At 44.0% G+C, this 25,640-nt stretch overlaps 1 protein-coding gene across 4 annotated transcripts; it reads left to right on the forward strand.

Annotated features, from left to right (window-relative positions):
• Positions 1-642: 642 nt before the first annotated feature.
• On the forward strand, positions 643-23,775 carry brsk1b (BR serine/threonine kinase 1b). Of its 4 annotated transcripts, none has more exons than XM_061749429.1 (20): positions 644-1,669; positions 3,200-3,294; positions 6,322-6,407; positions 6,631-6,771; positions 7,850-7,966; positions 8,635-8,668; positions 8,738-8,806; positions 11,061-11,207; positions 13,358-13,389; positions 13,871-14,035; positions 15,033-15,130; positions 15,200-15,350; positions 15,427-15,487; positions 16,405-17,011; positions 17,675-17,723; positions 18,744-18,867; positions 19,703-19,804; positions 20,088-20,196; positions 20,984-21,073; positions 21,172-23,775. In XM_061749429.1, exons 1-20 carry the CDS (start codon positions 1,576-1,578, stop codon positions 21,387-21,389), a joined length of 2,589 nt encoding a protein of 862 aa, XP_061605413.1. In that variant the 5' UTR covers positions 644-1,575; the 3' UTR covers positions 21,390-23,775. The 4 variants fall into 4 exon arrangements, with proteins under 4 accessions (XP_061605412.1, XP_061605413.1, XP_061605414.1 ...); XM_061749430.1 differs by having other exon boundaries at positions 16,735-17,011; XM_061749428.1 differs by having other exon boundaries at positions 643-1,669; positions 15,033-15,350.
• The last annotated feature ends 1,865 nt before the right edge of the window (positions 23,776-25,640 follow it).

Raw genomic sequence — 25,640 nt, forward strand, 5'->3', positions numbered from 1 at the left:
TTTTACGACGGCAACCCAGATAAATGATCAACATTTTCGAGATGAAACTGTTCCCAAGTCAATATTTTTTGCGTTCAAACGTGTAACTACGAGTCCAAACCTTTCAACATGTTGGACAAATTTATAGATGGCAGCTTTGAGGTCCTATTTGGAAAAGTGGCATGTTTGAGCTCGCAACAGAACGGCACATGGCCAGAAATCACGAGTGTCGTTTTTTGAAGAAAATAATCATGATAATTGAGCTTTTGTGGCTATTTTTCAAATGGAACTACAATCGTAATCATTTCCGACATTTCCGAGAGCAACTGTGATTCATTCCGTTTTCTCTCAATAATGTCACGGATTACATAAATAATTTCAATAAATCAAGACAGAGTTAGAAATATAATGAGTCCCCCAAATACTGTTTATATAGATAGATGGATCATTTCTTTCGATGACATTCCTATTAAAGGATAAAAAAGAAGTTGCAGAAAGAGCAATGGCGGCCAATGGTTGAAACTGCACCGACCGCATCGATTTAAAGGTTAACTCGTGCAGGAGTTGCAGCAGTAAAATGCAATCAAAAGAGGAAGGGTGGAGGCAAGAGGAGGAGAGGAAGAGCGTGATGGAGGCGAGGGGAGGGGGAGCGGAACCCGGATGCTGATGCTGAGCGTGTCGGATGAATAGGAGGAGGAGGAGGGGCGCGTCACGGACTGCAGAGTGCTGGATGGACGCCACGGCGGCAGTGATGAGCAACTTGTGAAACATCTGCTCCCCTCCAAGTGTGCTTCTTCCATCGCGAGGAGGAGGAGACGCGGGGATGGAAGAGCACGCTCTGCCGGGAGCCGAGGATGCCGCTTCGGCGCCCGCTGCGCCCGCTTCTCCTCATCTCCTTGTCCTTTCGGAACCAGGGTGGCTCGGTGGCTTTGCCCTCCCCCCTTCTTCCTCTATTAACTGATGCGGGGCAGAGGAGGGGGTGAGCCACAGCCAAAGCGTGCACCGGATATTGCAAAAGCCGCCCTGGATGCCGCCGCTGTGATGCTACGCGAGCTTCTTCTGGACTGACGTCGAATGAGCACATGAAGACAGACGAGAGGACATCAAACATTGGGAAATGTATTTTTGACGCGAGGAGGGAGGAGGGGGGGGCGGGGGTCCCTGGGATCGATTGAGGCATTGTGACTTGGGATATTTGAGACTACTGTGCACTTCCCGAAATCAATCCGCTCGTCTTCCTGTCCGCCACTCCGCATCACTCAAATCTGGAATTTGGAAGAGCGAGGGAGCGAGGGAGCGAGCGAGGGAGCGAGGGAGCGAGGGAGCGAGCGAGCGCGGGGGCTCTTCGCGGTTTGCGGGCGCCTCCGCCGTCGCGTCATCCTCCTCTGATCTACACGTTTTTCGACGTACCATCCCGGGAAAGCCCACATCGGCAGTTCATTTTTTGGGGGTTTCAGTACATTTCCATTGAATCGGGTCGGGGGGCTGAACATCCCGAGGCTTCCACGCGGGCCAAATGGGAGTCGCCCGCAGGGCCCGGCGTTAGATCGACGCCCAAGTCTCCTGGGATGAGCCGACGGCGCTGGTGATTCTGCAATGTCGGGCAAGATGAGCAGCAAGGAGCCGGGCCAGTCCAGCCAGTATGTGGGGCCTTACCGGCTGGAGAAGACCCTCGGGAAGGGGCAGACCGGTAGGAACCTCCTGAGCACAACCTTTACTCCCTTCTTGAGCAGTAGTCACCTCATTAGGCACGACGCGACCTTTGACATAATCTGCCACGCGGGTGTCAAACCGGTGGCCCGGGGGCCCGATGCGGCCCGCCGCGTCGTTTTGCGTGGCCCGCGAAACCAATATTGACGTATTGCAGGCGTTTTGTTTGTTAACGATGCTCTTCTTCAAATACATTCGATAATACTGCAGTCGAACAAACTTTGGATTTTAAAAGTAGCTATTCGTCAATTTGTGCATATGTAATAATATGAAGCGATCATGCCTTCATACGGGTTCACAGCCATAACGGCCCTCCAAGAGAAAGCGATGTGGCCCGCGACAAAAATGACAGCAACTAGGAATTAAACATGCAGCACGGGAGCCTAGTGGTTAACACGTCTGCCTCTTTGCTGAGGTTCTGGGTTCAAATCTCAGGTCCGACCTACTATGTGAACTACATGCTCCCGCTGTGCCTGTATGGGGTTTCTCCATGTATGCTTATCAAGCTAACTGAAAACGCTTCATTGGTTGTTTGTCTTTATGTGCCCTGCAACTGGCTGGCGACCAGTCCAGGGTGTAGGCCTACCCCGCCCACAGGCGAACTCTGACCTGCCCTAGTACGGTCCCCAGTGAGGACAAGCGCTATGGATAGATCAAATGCATTACCGTGGCTGTCTTTGCAGTGCTGCATTGCGTCATACTGAGAAATGTTTCCGATATTTTGGCGCTCTCAGTGCGGTTGAACAAGGTGTCCGAACTATTCGAAACAACTCTAGGGGTGGGACAACATATCTTCAATGAGAATATATCGATACGCTTGCATTGAATAGTCATAGCGGTGCCCCGCCTGCTGTCAACAGTCCCAAACAACCACATAAAAACAGGTTCATTCAATATTTGATTTTGAAACGGCTTGGTTCACTCGCCCAATGTTCTATTTGGAGTTTTAGAACCAAAACATGCTTCTATGAGGTTTCTCTCTTTGCTGCATGGACAAAACAAGTCCCTAGCAAATTCAACTCTGACTAAGGTCAGCAGCACAGTGAGCCGGTGGTTAGCAGCTCCGCCTCGTCGTCAAAAGGTCCCGGGTTGATATCTTGGCTCAGGCCGTCCCGTGTGGGGTTTGCATGTTCTCCTCCGTTGCTCCCACTTTCAAAACACACGCCTGGTAGGTTGCTCTAAACGATCTAAAGGTGCGAATGCTTGGTTTATTTTCTGTCCAGGGTGTAGCCTGCCTCTCGCCCAAAATCAGCTAGCGTAGGCTCCAGCTCACCTTATTGAGGGCAAGTGCTACAGAAAACGGATGCATGGCCGAATAGAGGGACAATCCGCACAGGTCGTGGTTGATTCTGAATGTAACATTTTTACACATTTTGCCATGTTACTTTATCAGCCACCTTGATGTTCATCCTCGGCCTGCCATTTGCTTTGAGCGTCTCCAAATAATTGCTATCGTCTTTGACCTAATGTTTCATGTTGACCTTTCATTGTGTACCTCTCTGTATTTCAGGACTGGTGAAGTTAGGTGTCCACTGTATAACTGGACAGAAAGTGGCCATAAAGATTGTCAACAGAGAAAAACTGTCAGAATCAGTTCTCATGAAGGTACAGTTTCCATTATCTATCCTTTCAATGGCTTCAGTGCAAGCCCAACACCTGTGAGACCTTTGAAAACATAATCAGAAACCTACTGTTTGATGACTGTCCGGCTGCTGTATACAGAACATGGAGACGATTTCAGTGAAATGTTAGCAGCTTAGACACCCTGCGCTCATTGAGTTCCGAACTGGCTTGCTTCTGTCCACTGAAAATGTCCACTAAACACTGTCAGCTTTTTCTGTAAACTGTGATTATCTCACATTGGAATGATTCCAACTTTTTGGCTTAGGCTGGTAACTGCTAGTCATAAAGTACACGGCATGTCCAGTCCTCTGTCTGCGGGTTTATAGTGCATTGGAAAGATGCCCACTGACTGCTCTTTGCATATCTCTAATGGCAGGTATCGCTTTGCCGATGTGTACAGCAAAGGCTGAGCTACAAGTACTTTCTGTGTTGATGCTAGTGTATATCATTTTTTCCCCCTCACCTTTTGTATCTGGGCACCAATGTAGCTACGTGTCAAATGAATACCTACCACAGAAGTGCAAAGGCTGGACGTGTTGTTAGGATCCCATTTTATTTATTTGTTTTAATTCTAAGAACATATTCAAATCCAGTTCAGAGATGTTGTTGTTGATATGGGCCTACGAGGGCCTTAAGTATGGCCCTTGGGCTGGAATCAATGTTTGGTCACTGCTGTCAACCAGAGTGGCCTGTTACTTAAGGTTGGAGGTTAGCAAATTACCGCAACACAATGCGTGTCACTGCGCAAGTTGAGACACAAGTGTGGTGGCTGTGAAACAGTCAAGCTTTTTGTCCGACTGCAATACATTTCAGCTAATTCAGTATAAAGAATTAGAAGAAGAAATATTTCTCTTCTGGCAAGCTTTTCTGAACATGTTGGAGCTTGTCTCTGGGAATGTTTGTCCATTCATCCAGAGGAGGTTCCTGATTTTGTATCTGATGCGGAATAAACATACTGACAATATAGCCAAATTTGAGCCGGTTTCCTCCCTTGCCATCAAAGTCTGCAAAGGTCCAATTATCTGACAGCTCTGAAAGATTATCCTATGCTGTGGGATGTGTTAAAAGCTATTTTTCCTCCTTGATATGTTTGGAAAATGGTCAGGGCTAACAATCACAGATTATAAACCTGTTCAATATTTCCACTTGCAAATCCTTGCGCGTGTGGTCCACGGACTCAGTGATTGTGATGTGAAACAGAGTCATAGCCAATCAGGAAGCTCGCTGAAGCTAGCACTGTTGCTGGCCACAAATAGATGAGCAATTGATTCTGTTGAGTATCTGCATAATATGCCTCCGTGTCATTCATCACACCAAAAAAGACAAGGAGAAGAGTTTGCAACTGTAATGGACCGTAATTTCTCGTATAATGCACATTTTTTTCCCCCAAAAAATTGTCAAGTCAATAGTGCGCATTATACATAGGTATAGGGGCAAATGGAAAACACTTTAACATTTTATAAATGTATACCGCCATCTAGTGGTTATAAAAAAGCTATACAGTTTCATTGCAAAATAAAATTTAATGTATTTCGCCTGCTCCTCCATGTTTTCTTTAAAGAATCGTACCCATCTTACAAATTCTGCCTGGGTAATCAAATATATGAGCACAACTGTGTGTTTTCTAATTTACTCAATAAAAGTAGGGCTGTGAATTTCAAAATAAGAGCAAGTAAATTTTAAAAAGTATTACGTGTTCAAATAAAGTGCTTAACTTCAGAATAATCCTTTGAAAAAAACTAACAAAATACAGATCCTACTTAATGTTTTGATCATTTGGGTAGAAGCAAAATCCTGCATTCAAAACATGCATTATACATAGGCAGGAGGGTTTTCCAGAATTGTGAGGTAAACTTTGTTGGCGCGTATTATACATGGGTGCGCATTTAGGGTAGTTACCAGACTAGCTAAGAGTTAGCCTAGCTTGTCCTACTTATTCTACGTCTACTATTTCTTCCTCTTTGTGTTTTGTGGTTGTCTGGATGCCCTGTGGCACCATGCTGCCTCTCACCAGTCAGTCTTAGTACTACCACCGGATCAAAATTGTTATGTACTGTAGGTGCTGTGCTGTGTTGGTCAGCTTGAGTACACCACACACTATCAGAGCAGTATGCAGATGCTGCGATTTCTCTTCTTCTCACATTTTAAAAATCAGTTACGATGTTAAAAATCAATTTTTCTGTACCCTAGTTGTTTTGGCCTGTTTGACGGTGTTGAGGTCATGGTTCTCAAGTTCTCCCAGAGCAAACCAATCCAATCATGCACTTTGAAAGCACCTTCCTTAAGCTGTCCCCACAAACTTGGAAGCATACAATTTTCCATAATACCAGCTGAGCGATTCAGGGGTATTACGGGTTCCAGGCCAACCTGATTGATTAAGTCAATTAATTGCCTGTTTTCTTGCCTTACAAATACTCAGCAAATTTGTGGATAACTACAGTAGTTTGTTCAACTATTGTTCAAGTTACCATTAAAGGAGTTTGGTAACAAAAGAATTCTTGCAATATCTCAACGTTATTTATTACATATGGCAATTTAAATGTTGGTTCAGATTTTAGCAAGACTCATCGATGTTGCTGCTTATGATTTGCATTTTTTGGGACACTTAAAAAGATGTGGCGGGCCAGATCTGGCCCCCGGGCCTGGAGTTGGATTAAGTAATTTGGGTTAAATGTATCTCAATATTTTTGTCCACACAGTTTTGTGAGGTGTTCATTACTGCATGCAATTTGAAATTGTTTTGACATGTTTGCATCCTAACTATTTACTAATGCTTCTAACCAGTCTGCCCTTTTCGCCTCATTGTTTTCGGGGGCAGGAAACGCAAAACCCGCACATGAGGTCGACCACCTCTGCTGACTAGCTTAATACTCTTTCTGCCTTCCATCATATTTATGTGTCACTGCTCACGTATTCTTCACATGTTCCTCTATTTTAACATCCTCACCTCTATCTTTCGAAACCTTGTCACATCCTGCTCCCCCCACCTCCCTCCATCTGTCACTGCAGGTGGAGAGAGAAATAGCTATTCTGAAACTAATTGAGCATCCTCACGTTCTGAAGCTGCATGATGTCTATGAAAATAACAAGTATCTGTGAGTATCACTGCGTCTTCCTGCTGACTAAATGAATGGGAACAAAAACATCATTCTGCTAGATAAACAGAGTATGAGTCTGCATTTAGACTATAGTGGAAGCATCGGCATGGTTTTGATACCGTGTGTGTGTATTGATGGCCGTGTGTTTGTTGATGGTGTATTTCTGTTTCAAAAGACAGTTTTTTCATTTGCGTTGCCTTTGTCTCCCTCATACTGCCAGGTACCTGGTGTTGGAGCATGTGTCTGGTGGAGAGCTCTTTGACTACCTGGTGAAAAAGGGCAGGTTGACCCCCAAAGAGGCCAGGAAGTTCTTCAGACAGATCATCTCCGCTCTGGACTTTTGCCACAGCTACTCCATATGGTCAGTTCGCTACGTTTTTCATATATTGCTGCTTAAAGTTAGTTTCACACACACTGATTTTTAACATCTAAAGGGATACAAAGACTGACCTATGAAAGGCAGCATGGTGCCACAAGGGATCCAGACTGCCAGAAAATAAAAAGAAGAAGACAGAGTAGTAGTAGTAGTAGTAGTAGAAGAAGAAATACAAGAAGCTAGTCTCAGTGATAGCTTACCTGGCAAGTACATTGCAGTGGTAAACACTTCACTGAGGCCTGGTACACACACACGAGAATTTTTCCATAAAAATAAAATAAAAAATCAGGCATATAACAGTGTTGGTCATATTGCGTGTGGGGTGCTCCGATAATCTCAGCACAGAACACCACACACAAAACATTCTGTTCCAACACCGATCAACAAACAAGTCCTGCTAGACAGAAATCTAGCGTGATCACACGTGGTCTAATGAAACCGAAGAAGAAGAAGAAACACTTCCGGGTATGCGTTGATGTCACCCGAGTGTTTCCGAGGCCAAGGTTGCTGGAAAGCGGGACCGGCAATGGCAATGACATCTCAAAAGACTTGCCTTGGAAACTACTATATGCCATTTTTATACCAAAAAAAGCCCAACGTCTTGTTCCTGAGTTAGGGCACTTCTTGATTGGCTACATTCTATCCAACGTCACAATTCACAGCTTCATGACTCCCCCCACCCCCACGCAAAGATATTTGGTCGTAAATATTGAACGTTTTCAGCTCTGACCCGTTTCGGACCCTATAATTGGTACAAATCCACTCTTAACGCACATCAAACCTAGGGATAATCTAATGGGATAATCTTATAAAACATAAAATAGTCTGGCGTTTGATGTCCTTGGTCAGGAACAATTGTAAACAGGCATTTAATAAAACTATATAAAACAAAATAGAATACAAATACTTATTCTTAATGAGTCACGTGGCATTCAAGGATGCTTAGGTCTTGTGTCGGTACTTGAGAGGATTAGCTTTTCTGAAAATGTAGGTCTGTTTCTTAATTGGATCGCCTTAGGGGTTTTCCACTTTGAGGTTCCACTGTAATTTTGTTTATATCCAGTCACAGAGACTTGAAGCCTGAGAATCTTCTCCTGGATGAGAAGAACAACATCAGGATAGCAGATTTTGGCATGGCCTCATTACAGGTTGGAGACAGTCTCCTTGAAACTAGTTGTGGGTAAGTCATAACTTTTTGTTCAGGTCCTCACGCGAATGTTATTGGGCAATGTACTTTTTTCAAAATGTTTGTACTACTATGAAAATAAACGTGACAATTTGCAATGTAGACTAATGAAAACTTAAGCACAATCAGACGGTTGACCCTAGCTAACAGAAGCAGTTGGATGTGTTTCAAAATCAGTAGGTCGCCTTGTGTCTATTCATCCATTGATTTTCCTCACTTGGGTCGCGGGCATGCTGGAGCCTATCCCAGCTGAGTCTGGGCGGGAGGCAGGGTATAGCCTGAACTGGTCGCCAGCCGATCGAAGGGCACATACAGTATAAACAAACAACCATTCGCACTCACATTCACACCGACGGAGAATTTAGAGTCTTCAATGAACCTAGCATGCATGTTTTTGGGATGTGGGAGGAAAGCGGAGTGCCCGGAGAAAACCCACGCAGAGAACATGCAAACTCCACACAGGCGGGGCTGCGATTTGAACCCCGGTCCTCAGAACTGTGAGGCAGATTTGGTAACCTTGTGTCAATTATCTTCCAAAATAATTTAACAGACAATTATTAACTCCGCATTAAAGATGGTTGTCTGTCCGTCACACAACAAGAGTGTAAAAATCAATTTGCTGAGCTATGTCTTTTTGAAAAACGTTCTCTTTTTCATTATAGATCCCCGCATTATGCTTGCCCTGAAGTAATAAGGGTAAGTGATTGCGTGTACTCGTAGACAGTGAGTGTTTGTATTAGCATGTGTAATGATGTTTTGTTCTAGGGGGAGAAGTATGATGGCCGTAGGGCAGATGTCTGGAGTTGTGGAGTCATCCTTTTTGCACTTCTCGTGGTAAGTATTTCTTTCATACTTCAAGTATTTTTAGTCTGTCTCTTTGGACAATGCAGCCCTATGGGGGGCACAAGGCAGTGCAAACTGTAGGCCGGTCCCCAGCCAGGATAAATGCAGAGGGTTGCGTCAGGAAGGGCGTCCGGCTTCAAACTTTGCCAAACAAATATGAGCGCTCATCCAACAACAATTACATAACGGATCGGTCGTGGCCCGGGATAACAACGTCATTAACTTGCAGGGCGTCGGTGGAAATTCAGCTACTGTGGGTCGAAGTCAAAGAAGAAGAAGAGGTGGAAAGCAGGTTCTTCGTCAGAAAGAGAAGAGGAAAGCACAGAGCCTAGAACTGAATGTGGGGACTTTGAATGTTGGGACTACGACAGGAAAAGCTCGGGAGTTGGCTGACATGATGATTGGGAGAAAGTTGAATGTATTGTGTGTCCAGGGGACCAGGTGGAATGGCAGTAAAGCTAGAAATTTAGGGGCAGGGTTCAATTATTTTAGAAATGGTGTTGATGGGAAGAGAAATGGAGAATGGGTTATTTTAAAGGAAGTGTTAGCTAAAAATGTCATGCAGGTGAAAAGAGTCAGATCGAGTGATGAGGTTGAAACTCAAAATTGAGGGTGTTATGTATAATGTGATTAGCGGCTATGCTCCACACGTAGGATGTGACCTAGAGGTGAAAGAGAAATTCTGGAAGGAGCTAGACGAAGAAGTTCTGAGCGTCCCAGACAGAGAAGAGTTGTGATTGGTGCCGATTGTAATGGACATGTTGGTGAAGGAACTAGGGGTGATGAAGAAGTGATGGGTAAGTACGGCATCCAGGAAAGGAACTTGGAGGGACAGATGGTGGTAGACTTTGCAAAAACGACGCAAATGGCAGTAGTGAACACTTTTTTCCCCAGAAGAGGCAGGAACATAGGGTGACCTACAAGAGCGGAGGTAGAAGCACGCACGTGGATTACATTTTGTGCAGACGATGCAATCTGAAGGAGGTTAACGACTGTAAGGTAGTGGTAGGGGAGAGTGTGCCTAGACAGCATAGGATGCTGGTGTGTAAGATGACTCTGGTGGTGGGGAGGAAGATTAGGAAGACAAAGGCAGAGGAGAGAACCATGTGGTGGAAGCTGAGACAGGATGTGAAGAAACAGGTCCAAGCAGGTTGGAACGGGTGGAGGAAGGTGTCAGGTGTGTTATGTGACAGAAACAGCGGTGAGGCCGGCCATGATGGACGGATTAGAGACAGTGGCACTGAAGAGACAACAGGAAGCAGAGCAAATGAAGATGTTGAGGTTCGCTCTCGGAGTGACCAGGTTGGATAAAATTAGAAAAGAGCTCATCAGAGGGACACCCAAGGTTTGATGTTTTGGAGTCAAAGTTAGAGAGCGCAGACTTGGATGGTTTGGACACGTCCAGAGGAGAAATAGTGAGTATATTGGTAGAAGCGTGACGAGGATGGAGCTGCCAGGCAAGAGAGCGAGAGGAAGACCAAAGAGAAGGTTGATGGATGTCGTGAGGGAAGACATGAGGGCAGTTGGTGTTGGAGAGGAGGATGCAGGAGATAGGCTCTCATGGAAATGGATGACGCGCTGTGGCGACCCCTAAAGGGACAAGCCCTAAGGAAAAGAAGAAGAAGAAGTCTCTCTCTTTGGACTCATTATTTTCTTTACACTCTTAATTTCATTATATTCTCACGTCTATAATTAATTAATTAATATAGCTCATTTTAGCTGGAATAAATGCTCAGGAAACATTTTCTTTCCGCATACATTCATAGCTTTTTGAAGAATAATCCATTTTAAAACACATTCAGACATTTAATGGTTTGTAACAAAAGAAAAGACAAGTGAAAAGCATAAGCGTACATCACACGTGGAAACCAAAGTACCTTACTGGTTCTTGTTGAGAAACATGAGCATGCAACAGGAACACAGCCTAGACCAGTTCGTCAAGCAAATATAAACACAGTTCAAGTAATACAGTAAGTATTAATGAAGTCACTCTATTCATTTTTAGTGTGTAGGGTTCCAACTGCAGAATGAGAGATTCTCTCACTGTCTCTCGAAATGTTCTGAACTCCTGTTCGCAAGCCGGCGACACTGAGCAGATTAATGCTGCCCGTGGAGTTATGCTACAGTGTGGTTGTAAGCCCTCATCTGAACTTAATCATGTTGTCCTTCTTTAGACCGCAAACAAGTGGAGGCTGAATTGAAAGTAGTGCACTCCATTTTGCCTAATTTCCTCATGTCTTCACAGGGCGCGTTGCCGTTTGACCACGACAACCTACGGCAGCTTCTTGAAAAGGTGAAAAGTGGAGTATTCCATATGCCCCACTTCATACCACCTGACTGTCAGGCGTTGCTCAAAGGAATGATAGAAGTCAACCCTGACAAGAGACTCACGGTAAGGCCAGAAGTTATTTTATTACCTCCATAAAGGACGTTAGTTTTATTAGTTGGTGCATAGTTTGTAATAGGACATTACAGCCCTCTACAGTACTGGAGTGGAACAACAAGCATATTTCAATCCAATGACTCAGACATGCTAAAGGTCGAGTTTGTAGGAGACATGCATTGCACAAGCGTATCTTAGCGATCGCTAGCAGTTTGATGCTCAATGTTCAAATCAATGAAAAATATAAGAGAGGTGATAAACTTACCTGTCGACCCACTGAGGGCGGTGGCAGTAGGTGGCTGGACCGCAACCACGTACAACACCATTGTAAAATACTGTATGTTTACACTTGTTTTGTCTCGAGGTGGCTTTTGTGGCTAACCGGAGTTATATAATCCAGCCAAGAAACTATAATAGTCTCCTTTTGCAAAAGACTGCTGCGTGCGGCAGTTTGAGTATACGTTAAATAGGAGTGCATGGCAAATGATTTACACAGTCTTTGGTCAATGTCTCCTGTCTCTACAGTCTGTGATTGGCTATCATGTCACTCCATGAAAAGTTTTGATATAATAATTCAAATTAAATCAGAGGCATTCGATGATTCGATTTTTCAAAAGATCATTTTAAAGTGCAACCAAACAGGAGAATGAAGTGTCTTATAAATTTGAGAAGAATCTTGTTAAGAAGCCTAACAATGAATGAATGAATGAACAAATTGCAAAGTATGTGAAATCGGGCTTCAAATGGTCAAAAATGGAGACGTTCAGCTTCCAGATGCTGTGGCCCTGCCAATCAATCAAATCCACGCATCACCTTTCTTCTAGCCGCCCTACGCTCTCCGGTGCCCCTGGATAGTTTTTTGCCCTCCAGGGCGAGGAGGAGCCTGCGAGGCTAACGGCACTAATGCCGTTTCGCTGGAGCTGCAGCAACTTCTCTAACCGCTGGCAATTGGCCATTCCATCCGTTTCGCCACAAAATCAGGAATATTTGGAAGGTGAAAAAGAGTTTTAAGCCATATCCCAACAATCCAGTACTATATTGTTGTCAGTCTTTGCACAGGTTTGCAGCACTTATCTTCAAACATATTTACAGTATATTGTGTATCTAGAGACAAAACATGAACTTGGTTGCACTTAAATAATATTTAATTCTCAGGTCATACAGACAGTTTTAACATACATGACCAAAAAGGGTTTGTTTTATTTTGAAAACTGCAAACTCTACCTTTAAAGTCTGTGCTCTGCTGATTGCTATTCTCAGAAGAAAGATGGCTGAGTTGAAGCCAAAAGCAACTTCGCGATCATCTGCTCCAGGCACAGCAATTTGCAAAGTACAGAGACGAACTTGCCCTTTGCAGGCTCCCTGTGACAAATTAGGTGTGATCTCAAGAGCACACCAGGCCAGGTGTTAAGATCTGTTTCAGGCGAGACAAACTGAAGGGCTACGAAAAGCTCCATTACAATGACAACTCTTTGGCCTGGCATTAAAAATAGAGCTGCAAATTTATTGTATAATGGTTCCCCTTCAAGTATACCGCTGCACGCAGGTTGTAAATGAATGCTCTGGAGGAAAAAGGAAAATGATTATGTTGTTACAAGGAAGACAGCGAGATAACTGAGACACAGTGGCACGGAAGATGTAAAATAGAAGCAGAGATAAAGAAAATGTCGCATCAGTTAGTCATTCAGTTACCACGGATCACAGATTTAATCAAAGCTGTGCATTCGTCTGATTAATGGAGCCTGAAATGAGGTCAGACAGTCTGTCTCTTTTGCCGGACAGCCGTTCCCTTCATAGAAACCACCCACTTGCACAGCAAGACGCATGCAAGTACAGTTCAAATATACGGTACAGTGTGCACTTTTTTCCAAGGCGACACACAGAAACAACCCATCTTGAATTGTTTGTGCTCTATCTATAAATAACGCCGAGTTGTGTAATATGACGATGACGCTACGGCTTTATCCCGAAAGCATTTACCAGATGGCTCTGATGACATCCGGTGGTATACAGTATTTGCATGGTATCCGGAGCTATATGCTATCATATTCTGTATAGCCACACACTAGACTCGGAGCTCAATTGATTTTAAGATCATTCGTTTTATGTGTCATTAGTCATTGGCAGGTATTGACACGTGCATTTTTTACTGATTACAGCTCGAAGCAATACAAACCCACGCCTGGTACCAGTAAGTGTATCCCTTTTTTTTTTTTTTTTTCAAATATATACAATTGTATCTGTTTGTTTTGTTTCTCCCATTAATACAAATCAATGTCATCCACTCACAGAACATTAGATGCATCTCCACAACGAAACAGACACGACACAAAGATGACTAGCTTTGTCAGAATTGTTTACATTTAGTATTGTGGATGTAGTTCACAGTGGTGCAGAACTGCACTGCATCATCCGCTGAGACGTTTCAAATTATTAATCACCCTACTGAGCTACTCGAGAGGACACTATTAAAAGTTCCTGCATTTACACAGTTCCTTTCCATAGGTTTATCCTTTACAGGTAAAGCCAGGTATTTTCCATCTTAAAATGTACATGGTAATATAAGCCTGTGATCTACTCTACGCTACAGTTGTGTAATGTCTCGTCTCCCGTTGCTGTAAAATAATGTTCTCAACTTGTTAAAATAGCAGACTGGCTTTCTTTCCTGTCAGGAGTGGTCGGAATGAGCCGTGCCCCGAGCAGCCCCCTCCCCGTCGTGTATGTGTGACAAGGGTGCTATCGTTGAGCGACCTGGACCCTGATGTCTTGGAAAGCATGTACTCTTTAGGTTGCTTCCGGGATCGGGTCAAACTCACACGGGACCTTACAAGTGAGGAGTGAGTAAATAAAACCCATCCGACATCTTCAAACTCAATCGCGTGTGGCTATCTGGTCGGGGGGGCGGGGGGAAGAAAAATCATATTGTTATTTCTGAAAGATCAAAGTGATGGTAATACAGGATGTTGTGACAGTGTCTACTGTGCGAACACCAGCAAGCATTTAATCAATGGTCACTTTCAATCAGCAAATGCACTGACGTAAGCAAACATCGTATACAAACTCTAGCTTTCTTTTAGCATCTCATTACGGACATGGATTATTAATCTGTGTGGCGTGACAGGCAAAAGGGCCGATCGAATCAACGTCGCCTTACTCTGTTCAGGCAAAACGGGAGAAGATGAATTGGAGCAACAAAAAAACCTGACAACTCAAGATCAAGCAATCATAGCCTTCTTAGCTACATAGCGGGGAAATTGACCGTCTACCGTAGCCGAACAGATTCAAGTCAAACAGCATCGGGCACCGGAATAACCATTCGATGGTCGGCTGGATGTTCTTTTACAAATTTTGCTTGCATGTTAGCCTTTAATTTGCATCGACTGTACCATGGCCAAGGTTAAGGCATTGCATTCATGGTTATCTCCTGATTTAGTTACTTGATCCCTCAACCCCCATCTTTACTGTCTGAATTTCCAATGGTTTGTTTTTGAATCGGTTGACCTGCTCATTTAAATTTGAATTGAAATAGGTGGTCCTCCCAAACGGTTTTCCTCACGTAGCATCTACTTTCGACAGACACGTCACGCTTTTCAAATTATGGCGGCAGAGAAGAGAACTAGCTAATCAGAGACTTCCTGTGCCACCCCACAAGAAGAAAACCATTCATTCGAGCCATTCACGGCGTTTTCTCAAACACTTTGCCTTGGTCAAATGACACGCAAGGGTTTGTTTACTCCTGTGAACGCTTCATCTTTTGCCTCCCGAGAGAACGTTATGGGTGAATTGTCTCGTACTCTACTGTATACTAAATCTTATTGTCTCTGTTATCTGCAGAGAGAACCAGGAAAAGATGATTTACTACCTCCTGTTGGACAGAAAAGAGCGCTATCCCACCTATGAGGATGAGGATCTTCCACCGAGAAATGACGCCGGTAACAAAGTTACCTTTAACTGTTTTATTGTGGATTGTGCCTCAGCCATTAAACAACGTGTTGTCAAAGATCCACCTAGGAAGCGTGTGGACTCACCTATGTTGACCCGACATGGCCGCTGTAGACCAGAGAGGAAGAGTCTGGAAGTTCTCAGTGTCACTGAACAGGGCTCGCCCACTCCGCCCCGCAGGAACCTGGACACGAATGCACACAGCCAAAGGTAGATATCGTCTAAAGATGGTGTACATAAATTGCTTGACCAGATGTGATTTGTTGCTCTACGCCGTTTCCAAAAGGTCTCGTTCGGTGAGCGGAGCGTCCACAGGTCTGTCTTCTAGTCCTCTCAGCAGTCCCAGGGTAAGAAGCTGGTTTTATTCTTCTCTGCTTTGTTCAGCTGTACTTTAGCTGAGGTAAATTTACAACTGGGAATAATATCTCAATGATAAACCGATGCCTTGTGGAACCTGTCCATTAGTTGTGACTGCAGTGACTGTGGCACATTTATAAAAAAGATCCTGTAACATTACATAACCTTAATAGTCATTCATAGTGTGTAGGGATGGTTGAGGAGGTGTACATTTTAACTTTCCCATTTCTTTTGAGTTTTATTCGATTCTGCAGATGTACTTTACAGTCACTGATGGTGTAGCGATGCACTTGTCTAAATTTGGTGCAGGCAGCGTTGATTCAGTTGCCACTCAGTGACGCGGGAACGATTGTCCGTCTCCGTAACTGAATGCACCTTTCGCCCCAGATCGGCTGGGATTGACTTGATCTCACCACAACCCTGAACAGGACAAAATTGATACATCAAACTATTTCTTTGGAAAGAAGGCAATCTGTGATGACTAAATATTGTCGAGCAACACTTCTAATACTGCTTTGGAACGTCGCTGCCATGTTTGTATTTATAGCCTTGGGTTATTCTTGAGCATGGTAACAATTTAGACCACGCTAAACAAAACGGTAGCTGATGTTCCACAGTGGTAATAATTACAATATTAGGCGTGGACATTACAAAAAAACCAATGTATCCAGTGTTGTTAATGGAATTCTATCACACTTCACATTCTCAGCCCTATGCATCCCCGTCGGACATGTCATTTTGGGTAATATTTTCCTCGTTCACTGCGGATGTCGTATGTTTGCTTGTTGGTTGTGAAGAGTAGCGAGGAGGATCACAAATTCATCTTCCATCTTGCCTGTCAAAGAATCGCTTCCATGCATCATTTCATGACCATTGCTTTCTCTCTCATCTCTCCACATCCTGTCAGAGCCCGGTCTTCACTTTCAGCCAATCAGAAGTCACCTCAGCTTCCTCCTCTAAAGATCCCAAACCAGCGACTGCAACCGCCCCTCGGCCTATCCGCCCAGCGCCCGACCCCAAAACTCAGACCCTGCCGTCAAAGGGCCCCGCTGACCGCCCCCATCTTAACTCCATGAAGTCCCTCCCTCTCCAGACCCCACGCACTCCATCACCATCCCCCTCTCCTCTTCTCTCTCCCATCCCACGCTTTTTCAACTTCCCTTCTCCGTCTGTCTTCAAGTCCAAGAATGCCCACTCGTCCACTAACTCCTCTGCCACCGCTCCTCCTGTGTCGCAGGTCACGCCACAAGGCTCACCACTCCCCACCCCGTTGGGCACACCTGTACACCAAATCCAACACCCTTCCTCCACAACCCCTCCCTCCTCTTCCTCCTCATCTTCTTCTCCCAGAGGGGATGCGTCTGGAGGGGCTTCTCTGTCACTGACACCGCCCTCCAGCCCAGGTAGCAGTGGCGGCTTGGCCTCCTCTAGCTCCGCCCACTGGAGAACTAGACTCAACTCTTTCAAAAACAACCTTCTGGGCTCGCCACGCTTCCACCGCCGCAAACTCCAAGGTGAGAGAAGTTGCCATCACATTAAAACAAGGAGAATAGTCATCTGCTGTTCTGAGCCAATCGTGTACTCTGTCAAACTCAAGGCCTGGGGCCCAGATCTGGCCAGCCACATCATTTTGTTTGGCCCACTGAAGCAGATGAAGAAATTGTTCTTTTAGTTTGGCAGTAATCTTTACCAAAATTGCCAATTTTCTTCACTTTAACCTGTTTCACAAGCACTTGTTTACACCAAATCCCTTTTTAAACATAAATTGGACAACAGCTGTATACTCAAATACTTATTTGCTTGCCACCATTTTCCATGACCTCTGATTTCAAATTCAATTTGTTTGAAAATCATCATTCTCATCAAATGCAGAGGCAATTATATATTCAAGATCTGATGAGGTGATCATTTTGTATGGTTTTATAACGGTTTCATGCGGCCCACGACAAAAATGAGTTTGACACTCCTAAATAAATGGACTGTACAGTATACTCAATCACTTTTACATCTGTTGAACGGAATCACATGCATCTTGATACTCCTCGGCAAACAAGGATCACTTTTCGCATTTGAATTCAAGACATATGCTATCATTAGGGCTGGATGTATAATTAGGACTTTCAAATTTGAATCCCCTGCCCCTCCACTTATGTCTTTTGTGTTTGTCCATTCTGTAGTCCCAACATCAGAGGACATGTCCAGTTTGACTCCAGAGTCCAGTCCAGAGTAAGAGCATGTTCATCTTTACTTCACGTGCAAAGATTAGACTGAATAGCCGCATGAGCTCTATTAGTAGCATGACATCATAGCAGCCTGTAGTAACTGACCAGTGAATTCAAATCAATCAGAAAATAAAAAAATCACGTGGGACAAACAAAATACAAATCGGAATGGTCTTACAGCTGTGCAGAAAGTACAAACTTGAATAGGCCTTCACCGGATTGCTTGAAAGGTCGTCTATTCTGAGGGCGATGGTACAAAAACGTACAGTATGCTCGAGAATAACGTGCAGCGTTACTGATAGGGATCAAAGTAAAAGAGAGAAATAGAAAGTGAGGGATATAGGGTGGGGCCCTGCGATCTCCCATCCAGAACCGCCACTGCTGACAGGATAAGTGGTGGACCAACGTTTGGAAACTCAGAGCTACTTCTGGGGTACTGATTAGTACTAAGGGCTCCCAGTTTGATACACGCTTCTGAAATAATAAATCTGCTTCAATTATTCGGGTGTAAATCGTCTCCCCATTGTTGCGTCCACGAGCTTGTCTCCAGCAGTGCTGCGATTTGGTCTTAGGCCACAATGCTGATCTTTGCACTCTACTTTTATTTTAAAATCTACACCAATGCAAGTAAGTGTGATTTAAAACAAAATGGATTTTTTCAAAATTTGATTTGCCACATAAAATATGAAGCATCTCACTGGTGATCTTTTTTTAGAACAGGCCCAAAGGCTACTCGTGGTCCTTGGGGGGGATACCATGTTGGTAACCCACGTGGTGGGCAACGGATAGATGTGCTGATGGATTTACAGTATACAATTCAGTCCAGTTCAGCAAGGCACTTGGAAACTCTTTATTTGGCCATATTTGATGTTCATGATTTTGTTTAGCCGAAAAGTAAAGCAAATCATGAACTACAGCAAAAACGTTAAAACGGTTTTCTGCGTGAGACTAAATATTCAGAGTACTTTGATTTCACACAGTTTTGCTGTTGCTTCTAATGTGTGCATGTAACTGTTATTTACAGATTGGCGAAGCGGTCCTGGTTTGGAAATTTTATCAGTCTGGAGAAAGAGGAGCAAATCTTTGTTTTAATTCGAGACAAACCCCTCAGCTCAATAAAGGCAGACATCGTCCACGCATTTCTCTCTGTAAGTACGGCAGATTTTCACTTGTGATTTCAAATAATCGGATGGAACTTTGATTGTGACATTGAACAGGGGAAAACAATGATGTGTGTGTATATATATATATATATATATATAATATAATACACACACACACAGTGGGTACAGAAAGTATTCAGACCCCCTTAAATGTTTCACTCTTTGTTATATTGCAGCCATTTGCTAAAATCATTTAAGTTCCTTTTTTTCCTCATTAATGTCCATTGGAGTCCTTCAGGTGTTTTTGAGTAAACTCCGTGCAGGCTTTCATGTGTCTCGCACTGAGGAGAGGCTTCCTTCCGTCGGGCCACTCTGCCATAAAGCCCCGACTGGTGGAGGGCTGCAGTGATGGTTGACTTTCGAGAACTTTCTTCTTTCTCATTTGCTCTGACAAGCACTGTGAGCTGTAAGGTCTTCTATAGACAGGGGTGTGGCTTTCCTCATCAAACACAGCTGGACTCCAATGAAGGTGTAGAACCATCTTAAGGAGGATCCGAAGAAATGGACAGCACCCGAGTTCAATATATGAGTGGCACAGCAAAGCGTCTGAATACTTCTGGCTGTGTGATATTTCAGTTTTTCTTTTTTAATAAATCTGCAAAAATGTCAACAATTAGGTTTTTTTCCCTGTCAATATGGGGCGCTGTGTGTACATTAATGAGGGGAAAAAAATAATGATAACGAAGAGTGAAAAAATGAAGAGGGTCTGAACACATTCCGTACCGTACCATATAGAGATATCTTTTTTTTCTTTTCATTTCATTTAATTTTTTTTTTTTTTTTTTTTTTTTTTACTGAATTTATTTTTCTTCATCTCCAGATCCCTTCCCTCGGTCACAGTGTTGTGTCTCAGAACAGTTTCCGGGCAGAATACAAGTCCTCTGGTGGGCCCTCCGTCTTCCAGAAGCCTCTCAAGTTCCAAGTATTCTTTTCTTCCTCTGTCCTGACAAACACGAAAAGATTTCTTAGCTGTTTAAAATGTAGTCCAACAGATTGTAAGTGAAGGGAGAGAGATTTGTAGCCAGGCTCCATATCATTTATTTCAGAAGAATATCCATTATCTGTCAAGTGGGGTGAATTCCAAAAAGAATGGCTTCGTTGAAGCGAAAAAAGTGGCAAATGAATGAAGTTCGATTGGATGTCTTGTTTGTCCGATTGTGCGGTTGCCTTCTGTTGTAAATCGTGTGCTCTGTCCTCCCCTTCAGGTTGACATCGGCTACTCGGAGGGAGACAGAGAGCTGGAAAGGGAGCGAGCAGAGCGGGAAGGCAGAAGGGCATTGGGCATATACAGCGTCACCTTCACCCTAATAACAGGTCGGGTGATCTATTTATAGTTGGCGAGACAGATATGCAACTGCAAAAATCTAAGAATCGGAGATGTGGGGCCAATACCTTTTCACGCCGTCGTGCATGACGACGACTGCCTACTCCACCCAGATGTGTCCTTGAGTAATATACAGTACTGAACTTGAGACAAGCATCAGTCGCTCCTCTACCTCTCGAGCTTCCGAATTGGCTGTTGTTCCATTTCAGATCACAATCAGCTGAAAACCAAGTTGGCCGCACACGCAAGGAATTGTAATCGTAAATATTTTTGATTTCTCGTTTACATTTTCCCCCCAAAATTCTTCTAATTACTGTATAATCCCGCAAGAGGAAATTCAGCCGACGCGCCGATGCGTCTGTTTTTCGTTACACCCCCCGTAACGAAGCATGCCGGAAGAAATGTTTGGACCGAAAGGGTGTCCAAACAGCGCTGTACCTCTTGAGCGAGGGCTCCGGCGGGAGTGGGGAGAACTTGCTTGCGGGCACCACAGCGGTCGTCAAGAAGCCGTGGTTCCAAAGCCCGAGTGCTTCAAGATGAGCTACCGCCACCCCGTAAATATGAAAACATCTAGAGTTGTTTCCTGAGCAGATTGGCGATGAACAATCGCTTTTCACACACCCCGCCGCGCAGGATCGTCGGTCAGGCTAATCCGACACATTAGAGAGTTGGGCTTTGGCTGACTTGGATCGGAAGGGGGGAGGTGCTCGAATTCACCCTGATTATCGGTATATGTGTGCCCCGCTGAAGAGATTTTCCCCCGCTTCTTCCTTGCAGGTCCTAGTCGCAGATTCAAGAGGGTGGTAGAAACCATTCAAGCCCAACTTCTTAGTACTCATGATCAGCCTTCTGTGCAGGCACTGGCTGGTGTGTAACGCACAAAAACTCATAAGCTGTATTTACGTGCGGCTCCATTTTTGGTCATCTGATCTCTTTTCTCTTCAATTGTACCTCGTAACCTTCAGATGAGAAGAACGGCAAACCCTCGCGCCAGCCCAGCACGCCTTCACGTCAGAATTCCAAGCGTTCCGAAAGCGGATCGGATCGGTCCGAGAAGGAGCGTGCGGCGGATGCGGCGAGTGGAAGCGGCAGCAACGGTGGCAGCATCTTACAAAGGCAAGGGTCAGGGAAAGACAAGGCCAGACTTCTCTCGACATCCAATGGGACACAGTCGCACCCCTGAGAAGAATGCTTTGAAGACCCTCCTCTGTCCGTTATTCTAGCCAGATCCTTTCAATCCTCTTTTCTCCTTTCCGCCATCGGTCCGCTAGCGACAGATTGGAGAAGGGAAAAGATTTGACTTAATGCTCAGTGGAAGTGCTGATCTTTTCTCAGTCCTCAAGGACAACTCGGAAGCAAGATCCCCCCCACACACACACTTTAGCAGAAAATCTCACAAGAAAAACACTTTCACTCGCTAATGAAGAAAGCACATGACCTGCTCACTAACGTATTGGATGCTTCACATAGTTCACTGCTGCAAACCTCTGATCGACGCCCAATGACGGAGCACCTCGAGACGTCTTCGTTATCATCTCCTCAACATTACCTTGCGCCTAACTAACATGGCGAGTCACATGATCTTATGGAATGTCTATTTAAAATGAGCAAAAAAACGAAATGGAGAAGAACTGGATGGGTCTGGATTCAATAAGGTTTCTCGAAAAGCAAAGGGATGCTGTATTTTAGCAAAAACAAAGTGAAATGGCTGATGAAAACACATACAGACATCACAGAGGATGGATCTGATGGGGCCCTTCGCATACTGGCTGTGACCTGTTTATCAAAAATCTTGTCCTCGAGTGTATGAGATTCATTACGTCTCACGATTATTTCTGAATTCTAACGATAAACGCTATGATACCGTATTGCCTTTAATGGAGGAGAACTAGTGGATCGCCATTTCGATTCATCCCCGTTTTCCACTCACGGGCTCTCAAACAAAAAAGTCTGTTAGATGCTAGAGAGGGAGACAAAACATAATGGATCACAACAGCTAATCGAGGGACAAGAAAAGTAGCAGAAAGCATCTTCAATCAACTTCGAGATGACAATGAAAGTGGTTTTATTTATTGTCTTGTTGATGACCTGGATGTAGGTGTGGTGATCTGTTTAACCTTATTTTTCACTGTAGTTCGCCCCTTTATGTAGATTGCGATTCCAGCAGCGAACTAAATCCGCAGCCCTGGTTCAATTCTTAGCTTCGGACACGACATTGCAGTCTGGCCAACACGTACTCGTTGATCTTGGCCTTTAATAGCAGCTTGAGTTTCACGAGACATGTGGAGAAAAAAGACAACCGGCTGCAAGACTTCCATTCTGCTGGATGTCAAGTTCAAAAGAAAGAAGATTGAAATTGTAACATAACCAATATTCTTTATGCACCATTTGAAAGGAGATATTTTGCAACTAGAATTACATTTTCACGTTGAGCTCCAACAGCCACTGACTGCAGCTTTATTTCGACTTGTCTGTGTTTTTATTTCACGACGCTACCAGATAGCATGTTACTCTGTTTTTCTGTTGCTCATAGTTACGTTATTTACTGCGATATTTCACAAAAACAAAAGAATATTCGCTGATTTGATTCAATGAAACTGCCAAGACTTCAGATACATTTGGAAAAGTTATTGCTTTCAGAAATACGTCAATAATCATAAAGAAAGAAAAGAAATGAACTATCCACATTTATCGTCCCAAATCAAACTGGCGAGTAATGAGAAATCCGAAACCATCGAAAAACAACCGTTGCTTTTTGTTTTTCTTTTCATAATACGACTCTGGACATGGCACGATAATGACAAATGATGTATTGCTCGCAAAGGGCAAAAAAGAACACACAAATGTAAAACACATTGATTGTGATGTGTCTGTCATTGTAAAAATGCTGCACACAAATTGCTTGGGGGAGGAAAGGCAATAGAAAATTCAAGCCACAGGGAAAGAATGATTGTTTTCCTTTTTTGTACACAACTTCGGTCTTTCAGTGTTTTCATGCCACCAGCAAAAGAGGCAGTATCAATATGAATGTTTATCATTTCAATATTGACCTATTTTATTTTTTCAATTCTGTATTCACAGTCTGTATTAGTTGAGCTTACGATGCTCCTTTACTGAGCATAATAGCTTTTAAAATTGTGAAAATGAATGCTGCAAAAACACTTCCCAGTGTTATTATGTTGTGTTGTTTATTTTGAACCCACAATCTGTCCCATGTGTTAATGTTTGCTACTGTGAACAACTTACGCCTCCAAAGATAAAAAATGTCCACTCGTACACGGCGAGAGATAAACTTAAGACTTTTCTGTTATCTGTTGTTGTCTTGGACACTCTTGGCAAAAGAGAGCACGAGCTACTGTATGTTTCTGGAATGTAAAGAAAATGAGTGCAAATGTGCATGTAACACTGTTCAAATCACAGGCACTCCACCTTTCCCCAAAAATTCTACATCATTTGTAGCTACTCTATAGCAGAGTATGGCAGCGGTCTTTTGAGTCCTCCCAAAAACATCGATTGAGATTATGTTTTCATTTTCTTGGTTTCAATAAATACATTGCTGGATGACATGACGACGTGCTATCACCGCATGCTGATATTTGCTGATGAGCTCGAAGCTGTGAAATCCTGTGCGGCTCGCTATGCCACGTTGTGACTACAAACGTTTATTTACAAAACAATGGAACACTGACATGGATACACCTTGGCAATGAGCTCGCATTTATTTCTTTACAAACGTCAAGTCTGTTTGTCTACTTTCTACGTCTGCGCTTTTGATTCGTTCGAGAAAATGGAAACATGACACATTCAACAAAAAGTGTCATATTGTTATGAAAAGAATGGGCAACATATTTGTTTTGGTTTTTAGTCTTCCTCACCCGATACGACACGATCACTTCCTCTATTTAAAAAGGTGCCGCTCTTTTCCCATACTAAGCTAAAAGGGTTAGGCCTCGACAAACGTGGCCCACCCAGTTTCAAGGTCGTAGCGTCACAAATGTTTCTACAGATACACATGCATATAAACATCCATGAGAGACGCGACATCAAGTCAGGATGAGTCAGAATGCATTGCAACTGTCGAAAACAACAATCCACCCTCAACCCATCAGTCATCTGTCATGTCATCTCTCCTTCCCTTCGTATACGTTTGACGCCGATTACTTTGTGCACACTATATGCCATCGTCTGTCTCCATTGTATGCCACCTGTGTCCATGTAGCGTTCTTTGTCTTTTATCGACACTGTAGTCGCCATAAAACTTTCTCCCTCATTATCCTTGTGTCATTCTTCCGTGATCGCTTGTACTGGGAGCACGACAATCATTTGTCTCCCACCCATACGTGCACCAGACGCAACGCCATCGCTGACCCTCCGCTCAAATGGAACAAATTCTGACTGTGACCCGCGGAAACGTAGTCATTATCATTGCCTGTGACAAATGTTGACCAATAATCACTGATCCTCATCTTGACACATCTTGAATGACACGCTTGTGATTTTTGCCATCGGATAATTACATCAAAACCAAAGAAAATATGATGATAACAGGTGCTCTGTTTTGTTGGTGGACTGGGTGACGGCTATGATATTTTACCGAAATGAAATTACATAGACACAGTTTAACCTCTAAAGTTGAGCACAATCCATTCAAAAACAAACCAAGAAGTAATAATCCAGAGGAAAGGACTGTGACCAAGTTAGCATGATGTCTGCCTCACAGTCGGGAGGTCCTGGGTTCGATTCTGGGCTCAGGGCCTCCCGTGTGGAATTTGCATGTTCTCCTGCTGCTTGTGCGGGTTTTCTCTGGGGTCTGGCCCGCAAAAAAACATTCATGTCAGGCTAATTTAAGATTCGACATCATCCATTGATGTGAATATAACTGGCAGCCAGTCCAGGGTTTACACTGCCTTCTGTCCGAAGTCAGCCGGGATAGGCTGCAGACCACAAGCAAGCATAATGAGAAGTGGGTATTGGGCATGGGGGGCAGTGGAGGGGGTGGGACCCACAATTCCTCGATGTGCCGGCTCAGCAACTCCGTACACCCGTTGACTAACATGCATGTGATATGGTGTTCGTTCACTTCTAAGTTTGACAGACACGCGATAGGCTTGAATCGCTTGTGCTGGGACCACCGACAACAACCTCAGGTTCTACTAACGTATCAACTCACAGGTTCTTACAGGTGTTTAGGCGCTAAAAAGAATCCCAGCACATCACTCGTCAGTAGCACTGCCTTGCTCATTACCCACATTTTGTCCTGTCCTGCCCCCTTTTATTCTCGCTCATCTTGTTCTCTTGGTTAGTTATTGCATATCTTCACCAGGTGTTCCCCCCATCCGCAAATAAGAACAACATTTGACTGTTGTAACGTTACTTGTGCTAAAATATCCAGACTGTCTGGAACTATTGTTCTGCTGTGGTTTTCACCCCGACT

The sequence above is a fragment of the Phyllopteryx taeniolatus genome, chromosome 16 (assembly GCF_024500385.1).
Source record: "Phyllopteryx taeniolatus isolate TA_2022b chromosome 16, UOR_Ptae_1.2, whole genome shotgun sequence".
Lineage (NCBI taxonomy): Eukaryota > Metazoa > Chordata > Actinopteri > Syngnathiformes > Syngnathidae > Phyllopteryx > Phyllopteryx taeniolatus.

Excerpts from the sequence above, each read along its gene's own strand:
- brsk1b (XM_061749428.1), top strand. The coding sequence starts at position 1,576 with ATGTCGGGCAAGATGAGCAGCAAGGAGCCGGGCCAGTCCAGCCAGTAT. Across the intron at positions 7,967-8,634 it reads CTCCTTGAAACTAGTTGTGG|ATCCCCGCATTATGCTTGCC; the intron begins GTAAGTCATAAC and ends TTTTCATTATAG. Across the intron at positions 15,351-15,426 it reads ACGAATGCACACAGCCAAAG|GTCTCGTTCGGTGAGCGGAG; the intron begins GTAGATATCGTC and ends CGTTTCCAAAAG.